We start from the raw sequence: 12326 nt of genomic DNA, 5'->3' as shown, positions 1-12326 counted from the left end.
AACATTGTGAGAGAAGAAGCACAGAGCTTTTGCATCCAGAAACCTTTCCTGCCTGTTACAAAGATATTTGCTGAAGAGTTAGCAAACAACTGCTTTCTGGGAACAACAAAAGACTGAAAAATTGTGATATAAGGCAGTTCTATAATTATTTACACTGTCTGACATCATGGATGTAGAGCCAGACACTGAGGCAGGAACACTTGTGATGCTGGAGTGGCAAGTGAACACTGGAGCAATTCCAAAGCAGCAGAGGAACTCACCTTGCTTCGTGGTCTGTGCAACCTGAAGCGATCATCTTTCATCAGGCTGGCTAACACCTTCTCCATCTTCAGCTCTGAAACACTGAGGCAACAAAGACAAAAAATTGCTGTTTCTCCTGCTTTGAAACACAGCCTGGAATGAGGCACTGACTGGTAATGGAGAGCAAAACAATTGAGATTCACAGTTTAACTTGGGAATTTATTCCTGAAATACACAAGGTCTGAGCCCAGACACTCCCTCATTGCCCCTGGAAGTGGAACTACTGTAAAATCCAAACCCCTGCTTTCAGTGGCACAGAGACACAATTTCACCCACAATTTTGTCACTGTTTTAAGTCAACACACACACTCCAATTCTAGCAGAGCATCAAAATAACTGAGGGTGGACTTTCCATTCACTGGAAGCCTCCTTGGCTCTCAACCAAGAGGAACTGATTAAAGAAATAAATTGGATTATACTTCCATTATTTTCATAATTTTTCTTTCCTTGCATTGAGAAGCATCAGGACAATTTGGAAGCACCTGGTTATTCTTTTCACCAAAAGAACTCAATACAGAGTTGAAGCAGCTCATAACATTTATGCTTCTTATAAATTTGTTTTGTAACTATAATGAATAAGATCTGCAACCTCCACCTTGAACCCAGGGGTTGTCCAACATTTTTTTTTCACCCAGTGACATGGGCAGGAGCAGGTTGGTTGTGTAACTGTGAGAAAGAGACTGGCTGAGGCAGCCACAGGCTGGAAACACCTGCTCCACTTTGTTTGCTACTCCTGCCACATCTTGTCTCCTCCAGTTTGGCTCCCAGAGTCTCTGGAATAAGACACAGAGCTCAACCCTCACTCAGAGGATGATACTTGGATGTTTACACACATTTATTTCCACCTGTGTTAATGACCACGCTCACAACACCAAAGAACTGAAACTAAAGCTGTGCAAAGACACAGCTCCTTCCTCTCACAGTCACTCAAACTCAGAGGGTAACAACAAAACCCCGAGGAACTTTCCCCATCAGCCAATTCCCCTGCAGCTTCCTTCCCTCTGGTCACATTTCTTTCTTTCCCACAGGATCCTGGGTGATTCCAGCTCCTTGCTACCTCACTCAGGTCAAAGCTCACAGGCACTTCCCATGGACAAACTCACCTCCAATTCATTTATAGCCTCAAAAGCCACCTCTGACACCAGACACACAGTTTGATTTCCTTTCCTGCTCTGAGAACTCACCTCCCCTCTCATCTGAAGTGCAAAGCCAAAGCCCAGCCCATTAGGGACTCCACAGCATTTTTTTTTTAAATACAGGAGACTCATTCAGCTGTCCTAGCCAGGCTTCACACTGGGCATTTATTTTCATTCTGTCGACTCACATTCCTCCTGTAGGCTCAACCAGATGATTTATTCTCCAGTCCTGCTTGCATGACACTGCTGGGTCCTGCTATGGCCCAGATATGGAAATTCTTAGAAACCTGCTTCATTTCCAAGGGAGCAGTCCTCCTTAAAGGTGCATTTACAGGACACTAGAAATTCTTTGTCCTATTTAACAGTGTCTTAAGGGGCACACACACCCCAGGTGACAGCACAGGAACAGCTGTGCAGCTTCAGGCCATTAATATTACAGCTGCATCCAAACTGGGTCCCATTTCCAAGGGAATTACTGAGATCATAAAAGCTGATGTCTGTGGGCCCAGATTTTCAGTAATGGGCAAAGGTCATGTCTAGAAAAGAAGCCAAGGAGTTCACTTGGGATTAAACCAATCTAAGGAAGAGAGAAATCTTTGGGGTCCAACAATTCTCAGATTCCTGAATCTCAGCTGGTCAGAAAGCTGCCTGTGGTTTCTGAAAGGAAACATTGCTGCTGTTCTTCAATTTGTAAAGTACAGAAAGAAATTACAACAACAAGGATATCTTCTGCTTTTCACTCCAAGCTCTCTAACAGCTGGCTAGCAGGAATGGATGAATTTCTGCCACAGTGTTTGCCAGGATATTGTGATCCTCACCTGCTCCCCATCCTTCCCAGCTAAAGCAACAAAACCTTTACTTTTTCAATCTGCCTTTTCAACCTCAGCCAACTCAGCATCACAGCAGAAGGCAAGGAGAAGGTGAACAGAACAGCCGTCCAGCCTGGAAGGGATGGGCCAGAGTGGCCACAGGACACCCTACAAGGGAGAGCAGCCCCCCCATGTGCAGCTGGGCCACCCCATGCACAGATTCCTTCACAGAGGATGCAGAGACAGGCGGGGCAGCGATGGGGGAGAAAGGGAAATGGAGCATAAAATGACAACCGGGGGTTCCTCTGTCTGGTTTTGAAAAGTAAAACAGCAAATTAAAACATAAATGGTAACCACTTAAGCAAGAGGAAAGCAGACCTCCCCCTTCCCCCTGCAAAGGTTGCTTTGACACGGCTATGAATGAAAATGTCAAACCTTTGACATTGATTTGTCGGAGTTGGGTCCTCCCCTCCCCTGGCGTGTCGCCAGCAACAGATCCCTGAACTGGGTTCACAGCAGGGAGCAGGGAGGGGAACAGAACAACCCTGAGCAGGGAGGGAAACACTGGAGCAGGGAGGGAAATGACTCGTGCCTTCACGGTGATGCCTCCTCCTTTATAAATTAGTTAGGCTGCCGTTAGCAGATAAAGAAATTATCTGATAGCTGTCGAGGCAGGCGCTGCGAGATTGCAGCTGAAGGGACTAGAAGAGACATAAAGGGAAAAAAAAACCAAAAACCTCGCATTTCTTCTGCTTGTTGCCTCCTCCCTTTGAAGGGAAATCTGTTAGTTTTGCTTGGAGCTGAGACAGAACATTTTGGAGTCTATCCTTTTTTTTTTTTTTTAAAGAGGGAATGGAGAGAAAACATAAGTGTGCACGTGCCTGCACATTCACATTTACAGCTGGGCAGAGCAGCCACAACTTCCAGCCACACAAAGCCCAATCTGAAAGTTGCAGAGAGAGAGGAGGCAGCTTTGCTGAGCCCCAACAGGAATTACTGATCTCAGCAGAGCCAAAGTGAGATCGTTTTGGCAAAGGCTAACGCTGCTTTTCCACACTGGAAGCCAAGGAGAGGCTTCAGGTACCGGTGAAAATTAATTGCAAGCGATTTCCAATTTCAAAGGCAGTCATCTCTAATTCCGAAGTGGATTTTCATCCAGGAACAAAGCCACGTCTGCTCTCATTACTTCCGACTCTCAACATTCCTGGACTTACTCCCATGCATGCTGGGGTGGGTGGAGGGGTTTAGAAAAAACTCTGGGTCAGATCCTCATCCCCTGTAAACCAGGAGAGCACTGCTCATTTACACCAGCTGAAGGCTGCAGGGACACATCTCATGCTTTGTCTTCTTCAAAATACATATTTTATGAAGTATTTACATTTCAATAAACCCAGCGGGAACTTCATTTAAAAAAGGAAAAAAAACACCCAACAAATTAAAAAAAAAAGATTCACAACACACACTTATCCTCGACAAAAACCTGAGAGATTTAAAAATTAAGCTAAGAATGGGGTTTAAAAAAAAAAAAAAAGCAAACTCCAGTAACTTGTGCAGACCAAGTCAGAAGGTACAAAGACTCAGGGTAAAGGACCAGAAATGAGCAGTGCTTAAGAGGCTCGGTGACAGTCCAACACACGCTGTCTTTCACCCTCACACTGAATTAAATTGTCAGGATTATCACCATAATGCTCTGTTTATGAAGGGTAACGGCAATTTGTGCTGATGGCACTTGCTGCCTTGAGCTTCAAGCTGCCTTCCTGCATCTTCTCAGTAATTCATCAGCTCCCTGCTCTGTCCCAGTGCCCCTTCTCCTCCTCCGTGTGGAAGAGCAGAGAGGCCGGATTGCCCCGTGCCCGTCAGGCACTCGCTGCCCTCCCTCTGAGGATGGGGGTCAAGGAAGGCAAATTACACTTCTCTCTGGCATGTCCTTCATCTGCAGAAGATAAAACAAACAAGCAAAACAAGAAAAGGCAATCCCCAGAGTTGGCTGGCTCTGAAAAGCGAAGGGAAAATAAATTCACATAAATCTCCCCCTGCTTATTCAGAGTCTTCAAGATTCCTGAAGACCACGGCCAGCTCAACAACAGGTCTCCTTAGCAGATGTAATTACCAGCCTGAGTGACACTTCCCTAAACTTGTTAAAAAACAACAACATTGGATGAAAGCATTAACATTTAAAATAAAAAGGAAGGAAATTTCCCTCTCCTTCCTCTAACGCTACCAAAATATTATAAAATAGAAAAATAGAACTTTCTACTTGGAGTTTAAAATTCACAATTATGTGGGATTTCACCTTTAAATGTCAGTGCTGTTTGTTACATGAAAAAAACCCCTGTCAGCTTAGCCTTCCATGTCTTGCTGGTGTCTGCTTAATAGATAGTTACCTGGGATGATGGATGGCTCTTTGTTAGACCACTAAATGGCACACAGCCTAGAATAAGCCTGTATTTACTGCCAACATTTGTTTGTTTCAAGGATGCAAAACCAAATTCGATTCCAAGCAGCTCCACCCGACAGAAACACAAGAAATAAAAGGGAACTAATTTGTGCATGAGTTTACAGGGCTCCATCAACACTGCTACAACACTGGAGGGACTCTGCTGATGTTCTCAAACGCTGAGAGACAGCAGAGCAGGGAGCAAGGGGAGGCACAAACACCCAGCTGGCTGCTGAGGAGGCTGGAGATCCTGCCTAGCGATGCTGAGCAGCCAGTTGTGGGTTTTCTCTACAAAAAGATCATTGTGCAAGCAGAGCTGGACTAAAATCTCATCATGTGTCAGCCATCAGGTACCTGACTGCACACTGGGCTGGTTCTTACTGAGCCTGGCTTGCTCTCCTTGCTGCTACTCCCAAGCCCAAGCCAGAGCCAGGCAGGCTTGGAAGAACACCCCACTCTGGGTCTGCAGAGTCCACCCTCCCTTTTTGCCTTCCAGGACCACACTGGGCTCTCACCACTTGCCAAAGCCTCTCCTGTTCCTGTCACAAGCCACTTAAACAACACATCTTGGTCAACTAACTGCAGATATGACCCACAGCTCCCCAGCAATTTCTCCCCCAGATCTGTCCCAAAGGGCCAGCACAGTCTCTGACAATATGGTGCCATGCAGGCAGAGGGCCAGGGACCATCTGACAGGCTCCTTTGACTCGTGATCTCCACATAGGCACGACTTGAACCCAGGGCCAGAGAGAAAACAATGGAGTGCAAAGGATCTCCGACTGTCCCTGCCCCTCACCACACACTCTCACTCATGCACAGCCTGTCAGGCTGATGATTTTCACACACTTCCCTCTTCTCCTTTTGCTAGTCTGGGGCCAGGCCTGGATCACGAGAATTAATAAATTCTTATTAAAACCTGCACGAGACACAGTCCCGCTGAAAGTGCCACGGAAGGTTAATTAGCAAGGATGAGCTGAAACTTTTGTTGGCGTTTCTGACTCACTTAATCTTGTGAGAAGCCAGCAAGCTGACATATTCTGCCTCGGAAGGAGCCAGCACGAGCAGGCTGCTCCCGCGGCAGCCGATGCGCGCCGTCCTCCCGATCCGGTGGATGTATTCCGCAGGTGAAGCCGGGGCGTTGTACTTCAGGAAGGGGAAAAGAGCAATTAACAGGATGTTAATTAGAAAGCACACACCCAGCCCGCTCACCTGGAACAAAAGGCACACCCCACACGCTGCACCTTCCGAGGAATTGGGCTGTTTGTAACGCGCCTCATGCCCTGAACCATCACTCAGCCCCTCAGCTGCGGAGGTTTTTTGACATGTGGATGTGACATGTTGGCCAACTTTCAGATAATAGGACAGTTTTCCCCATCTCAGTGTCTCTCTCGGCTTTTTACATTTTATTTCTATACAGAAACCTGTTCGCTTCCTCTAAGAAAAAAATCAAATCTAATCAAATCTCACATCAAAGAGCGCCCAGGACTGCCCACGTGGAGCAGGGAGCTGCCTGCTCTGCATTTGGGAGAAAAACCACAAAACAAAAAACAGCTGATGCCAATTTGGAATGGGGCTAAATTGCTTTGTTTGGATTAAAGCAAATCATAGCTGGTTAGAGGGTAGAATAAATCTAAGAGAGAGAAGGGAGTGCTTTCAGCAGTCTATGATACAGGTAGAAACTCTTCCCCTGTCCAACTACCAGACACCATGAAAATGTTCCTTAAAGACCCCCCAAATTTAGCACTGCCTCTCATTTACCTTACTGGGAATCAAAACTGCCCAGCCATTTGCAAGATCTGATAAAGGGTGACACATTTCCCTCCCTTTAACCTCCCCCTATTCTTCGCCCCCCCCCACCCCTTCCTCTCTTTCCTGGAAAAAATGAACAAGCACAGAGATACTGCTCAGAAATGAGCCCTCAGCAGTTTAACTGGAAAAAACCCAACAACCAAAGCCCACTCTAGTGTTTATACCTGTGCCCTCTGGCAAAGTTTCTACTGGCTAGAGGTGTGAGTAAGATGCTGTGAGCAATCTAATTGCTCCCTGCAGGTCCTTGCTCTTGGACACAGCTCTCAGGACAGCTGAGATTTCGCCTTCTGGACACACAGAAGTCTCCCAGGGCTTTAGGTAATTTGCACTGCGTTCTAACACTGGCAACTATATCTTTGGTTAAATTATATTAATATACAGATCTGGGAATTAAAGACTCCACTTCCACAGCCTTCATCGACTAGCTGGCTGCTACAATATCATTCCTTTTTTAAAAAACACAAAAATCAAATCAAATTTGTTACCTGAAGGGATGAGGTAGAAATTAAAAAGCTTTGTTGAGGCTCTGTGCCCTGTTCCTTTTACCCAGGTGTCGCTTGATACATGTGAATCTCTGGATCAGTTTTTCCTCTATTCAACTAACCTTTTTTTAATTATAAATCTTTTATAGAAATGAAATCTGTCTCATGCTCTCTGCCTCCTCTTTGAAACGACAGGCTGCTATTTTTAAGGTTCAATCCATCTTCCTTTGTTTCTATTTTTTTTCCCTAGGACTGTATTTCTGTCAACAGCAATGCAGCAGTGTGGGGTTTTGTCAAACTTGTTTTCTTCAGGGAAAATCTGAACCATGCAGTTCTGCTGGTAGCTGGATGCCTGCAGCTACTCAGCCCCAACCCAGCCAAGCCTCACTCAAAACACTCAGGTGACTGCACTGACACTACTGGGCTACTCAATGTTTAACATCAGGAATGCACCTAAACTCCTCAGGGAACTGCCTCCCCAGCAAGCTCAGGAAACCAGGAACAGAACTGCAAGAGATGGTCAGGATTTCACAAAATTTGGCTTCCTGGGTGGAAGGGGAATAGAGGGTGCTGACCAAGGCTATCCTAGCAATGCTTTATCCTGGCAAAACCCAGAGTCCCAGTCCTGCAGTCAGGAACTTGTGGGTCTCCCACACCTGCAGGCATCAGCACCAAGACCAGCAAACTGCAGGAAGGTTCTGGACTGGGAAGGGATTTCATCTGAGCAAGGCTGCAGTTAACACACACAGACACACAGAGCAAACCCACCTGTACAATCCACGTCACTTGAGGCAGGTCCAGCCCCCGTGCTGCTACATCCTTTAAAATTAATAAGGAAATCACTTCAGTAAAAATCCTTTGGAGGTATCAGCAGAGCAAGGAGTCTTCTGGGGTGGCAACTATGTCTGAAAGCAACTAGCTATGTAAGTAGGAATTTTATGTGTCTAATTTGGGGAGAGATGGACTGAAGGTCAGAAGTAACACTGAGGGTTTAAAATATAAGGATTGTTGGCAGTCAAAAATGCAAAGCAATCAAAAATGATCCACTACTATGGCCCAAAGCCTGGAGGACACAAACAACTATTTCAGGATGGTGGTGTTGAATTACAGCATTTTGCTACAGCCCCCTGGCATTATATCTGAGAGAATCCACTGTGTAAATGGTAGTGATACCTTTGGTTCTTCAGTTTGTTTCACTGATGAAAAGAGATCTGCTCATGAGCACCTACTACCCAACACAGAGAAGGAGAATTAAATCTCTGAAAGGCAGCACTAGTTCTGAGCACACCTTTATCCACAGCAAATCTACGTACTAAAATCAGGCTGCTTATGATGAAAAGGGAAAGAAACTCAAAAGGCAAATGGTCAAGAATCCCTGGCCTTGGGTGGAATGTCCAAAGATACACTGATCTCTACCTACAAATAATTGTTTCCTAGGTGATGGTCTGAAGTTGAGGAGCAGACAACTTGCAGGTCATCTAGCCCTAAAACAAAAGGCAAATAAACAATTTAGCAGAATCTGCAGGAAGCTGGAGCACAGCTTGAAGAGAGGGACTTCAGCTATGCCTTAGATTTGCACCAGTCTGGCTTTGATTTGGAGAAACAAAATGCAGCTACGAAAAAAAGAGTCTGAAGCTGCTGTCAAGGTGTTATCTGATGTGCCAGCTGGTGAGAAACCATCAACTTGGAGAAGGACTTGAATGAGACCCTTTAGTTATCCACAGCCAGATCTCTCCAAAAACATACCCCCTTCTGAGAGAAAAGAGAGTTTAAATGCTATCCAAAACAGAGAGTGCAAACACATTTCAATCTTCCTTCTTGATTTTCTGTTCATTAGTAATGTCCTCACATACTCCTTGGATTTTACATTCACCAGGCGCAATAGCAGAGCAGGTGTGCAGATTTAACTCTGTTAGGAAATGTTTTGCAACACATGTATCTTTTAGCTAGTTGCAAAATAGAATATATTAAGGACGTAAGCAGGAGCTTAATGTACTAAAAATGTGTCAGCCACCCACTGAAGTGTTTTCATGCAACTCCCACACACGTTAAAAGAATGGGAAGCTGATGTTTTGGCAGCAAAGGCCTTTCCATAAGCACTAACCAGGCTGTTCTGTGGCTCCAAGTGCAGTAAAAGAGGAGCCACTTTCCACAGCGCCCACTCCGAAATAACACACACTTGCGCTCCAACACGCTCATTAAGGAGTGACTTGTTCCCAGAGTCAGAATGAACAGATGTACAAAAAGCCATTTAAAGGAGGTTGGAGAAAATAAATCAAGGGGAGCTGGGAAGCGTGTACAGCAGTTACCAGGATAACAAGACTATAAACTCTGCAGCACGATCAGACGGGAGCGCTGACGGCTGATTCCGAGCTGGCTGCCTCTGTTCTTCCATGCTGACAAGGCTTTGGTCTTTTCCCTTCCTGTGCTCCTCCTCACACCCAGGAGCTGTGGAAAGGCTGGCTGAGGAGAGGGCTCTGACCTTGGCACAGGGCAGTTTCCCCAAAATAAACCAACAACCAAGACACTCGTGGTCTAACATGAAGAGTGGACAGCACGGGCAGGAGCCATCCCTCTCATCCACCCAGATTCTTTCCCTACTCTTCCAAGATAATTTTCTCAACATCTCAGCTTGGAAAATCACTGCCACAGTTAGCAATTTCATGTGCATTTGCCCAAGCTGAAAAGGTTCACTAAAAGCCTCATAAACAGCCAGGAAGAACATTTTAGGAAAAGGCTTTCTCCCACCACCAGCCTTGCACTCACGATCACTTTCACAGTGCCACCAACTCCATTCAGTTGTTACTGACACACAGCAGCAGCTACTCTCCTGGGGTTTCCCTTGGCTCTCTTTCACAAGTCTCTTGGGATTTACTGGTAATTGGAGTGTTTTGCAAACCCTGAAAGATTCCTCAGTATCAGTCCACCTGTGTCTCCTCAAGCTCCTTTTCTTTAAAGACCCAGGTAGAGAGCAGCAAGGTAGGACTAGGGTAAAAAGTTTGAGTTGATTTGCTTTCCTCTGCTGGCAGGGCCCATGAGTTTCAACTTCTCAGAATTTTAGAAAAATATTTGAGGGTCACCTTTCCAGGAGAGAGAACACAGCTCAAACAACAACAATCCAGTTTTACATTTATTCCACACACAGAAGCACTAACCTGCTGCCAGTACTCTTTCAAGAAGCCCAAGAGATTTGCAATGTACCACTCTCCCTCTTTTCCACTGCCTCAGATGGCACTGTCCCTTCCATGTGTGACCTCACACCACCATTCCTTAATTACAGGGAAATCAAGGATATGACACCTTGGCAGGTCGCTGCTGCCTCCTTTCCATGGACAATGGAAGGGCCAGTTCTTCAGTGACCATCTCATGGGAGCAAAAAAACAAAACCAAACCTACACCAGTGCCATTTTAAACAATAACCTAAAGCCTTAACCACATTCCTGCCCTGATTCCAACTGCAAGGCACACAAGGGCACAGGATCAAGGAACAATCCCCTGGAGGGATGCTGGAAAGGCTGAAATTTCTGCTTTGAACAATTCATGTTACCAGCCTGGGCTTGTGGTTGGAGGGTAGAGGGGTGGATAAAGAGAATGGGGTACAGGGGGTGGGTGCCAGGAAATGGAGGGCAAAAAGGCCACACTGAAAGTGAGTCCTGTCACTACAGAAGATCAGAACCAACAGGGCCACTAAAGTTTTGCAAAGGCCTCGGTTTGCTCAGTCCCTCTCACACAATCTAATTAGGGCAAAGGAAATTGCTAAAGTTGCTTTTGAAAGACACTCAATGGTGAGGTCTTGAAGGCCCTGAGCTTGACAATTGGCTGCCTACATGAGGCCTAGAAGTACAGATGGAAGGCAGCTTGCTCAGGTGCCAGGCTGTCAGTTGGATTAAAATGACTCATTTATTTACCAAAGAACCTCACAAAGTGCTTTAGCTAACAGGCAGAGAGGGCCTAACGGCTCTCCAAGCTGGGGAAGAAGCTCTCGCGCCTTCCCGGCCTGCCAAAAGTCATTACTGCCGAGTGTGGAAAGCCATCAGCAGGGTAGAGACCCCCGTCGGCAGGGTGACAGATTGGGCTGCGTAATCAGAGGAGGAAGGGGAGAGCACAGAAGCTGTCAGAGGCGAAAGCTCTTGGCTGGGGCCGCCAGAAAACTGGCAAGATGAGTTAGCGTGACTGAGTAAACAGCAAACAATCTCCAAATGATCTTTCCTCCCTCCCTGGAAGAGATGAACTTGTTTAAAAGGCACATCCCAAAGGAAGCCACAAAGAACTTTCAGTGAAGGAGAGAGAAATAAATCTGGATGAGACCCTCTGAGATACACGGTCCTTCTTTATTTTCTTGTCTGCCAGCTTATATTGTCTGGCAAAAATATTTTATGGGCTATATTAATATACATATGACATAGAGCAAATTAATAAAAGGAACAGCAGGTCCCATTGCTTACTAGAGCGGAAAGATGGGTGGAGAACATGGCATAAGGGACAAGGGAAGGACGGCAACATTATTTGTGTTGCTCTTTTGTGAGCCAGGTTTCAAAATTTTGTGGGCACAAACCACGATTTCGCAGTGAAAAGAACAGAACCACCTTTCTGCAGAATATATATATATATATATTTTTTTTTTTTTTTTTATTGCTGATATGGAGAAAAGCAATGCCCTTAGAGGCAGGAGGTGGTCACAGAGCCTGGCTGCCCTTTGGACATCTGCGCTGGGGAGGCACCTGTAATGTGGGACTGGTGCAAAGTGTATCTCTATATTAAGGTGTCCATATGGTCCCCATTACTGTGGTAACAGGCCACCTCCTGCTTTCAATGCATTTGTCCTCCCAACATCTCTGTAAGATGGAACTGTGCTACTTTCCCCATTTTACAGATGGGGAGTTGAAGCACAGGGAGATTTTGGACTCAAGACACACAACTCACTGTGCTTAACGTGCTGACCATGTGCCAGCTGAGCCAGAATCCCCGGCTCCGGCAGGAGCTGCATCCCTGCCTTGCAGGAAATGCAAAGTGCCTTAGATTGAAGAGGAGGAGGGTTACAATAAATGTGTTACCTTACACCACCCTCGTCATGGCAATCCAGGTTACTCCATATTATCTCCCATTTATGACCATTACCTCCCATTTGTGACAGATCAGGAGTAAACCCACAGCTATTGCTGCTCAGCTGACATGTGGCTATTTGCCTTGTCACCCCAATTCCACGTTCACCTGTCTGTGGCACAGCAGGAAATCAAAACACATCTCCAGTGTCTCAAGAGGGGAATCCCATCCACTGAGATTTCTTTATCCAAATTCTTCCTACCTTGTCAACAGTGGCTCATTTCCTGACAGATTTTTCCTGTCACAGGCT

At 45.9% G+C, this 12326-nt stretch overlaps 1 protein-coding gene across 1 annotated transcript in view; it reads right to left on the bottom strand.

Annotated features, from left to right (window-relative positions):
* Positions 1-12326, bottom strand: part of DDX31 (DEAD-box helicase 31) — a 40494-nt gene that overhangs the window by 16055 nt on the left and 12113 nt on the right. The window contains exons 15-17 of the mRNA XM_059865538.1: positions 7742-7792; positions 5686-5825; positions 261-342 (exon numbers count right to left, since the gene is read on the bottom strand). Coding sequence (XP_059721521.1) covers positions 261-342; positions 5686-5825; positions 7742-7792 — 273 coding nt within the window. The remainder of the gene's footprint in view (positions 1-260; positions 343-5685; positions 5826-7741; positions 7793-12326) is intronic.

The sequence above is a fragment of the Haemorhous mexicanus genome, chromosome 21 (genome assembly GCF_027477595.1).
Source record: "Haemorhous mexicanus isolate bHaeMex1 chromosome 21, bHaeMex1.pri, whole genome shotgun sequence".
Taxonomy (NCBI): domain Eukaryota; kingdom Metazoa; phylum Chordata; class Aves; order Passeriformes; family Fringillidae; genus Haemorhous; species Haemorhous mexicanus.
This window is presented reverse-complemented; position numbering and strand designations above follow the sequence as displayed.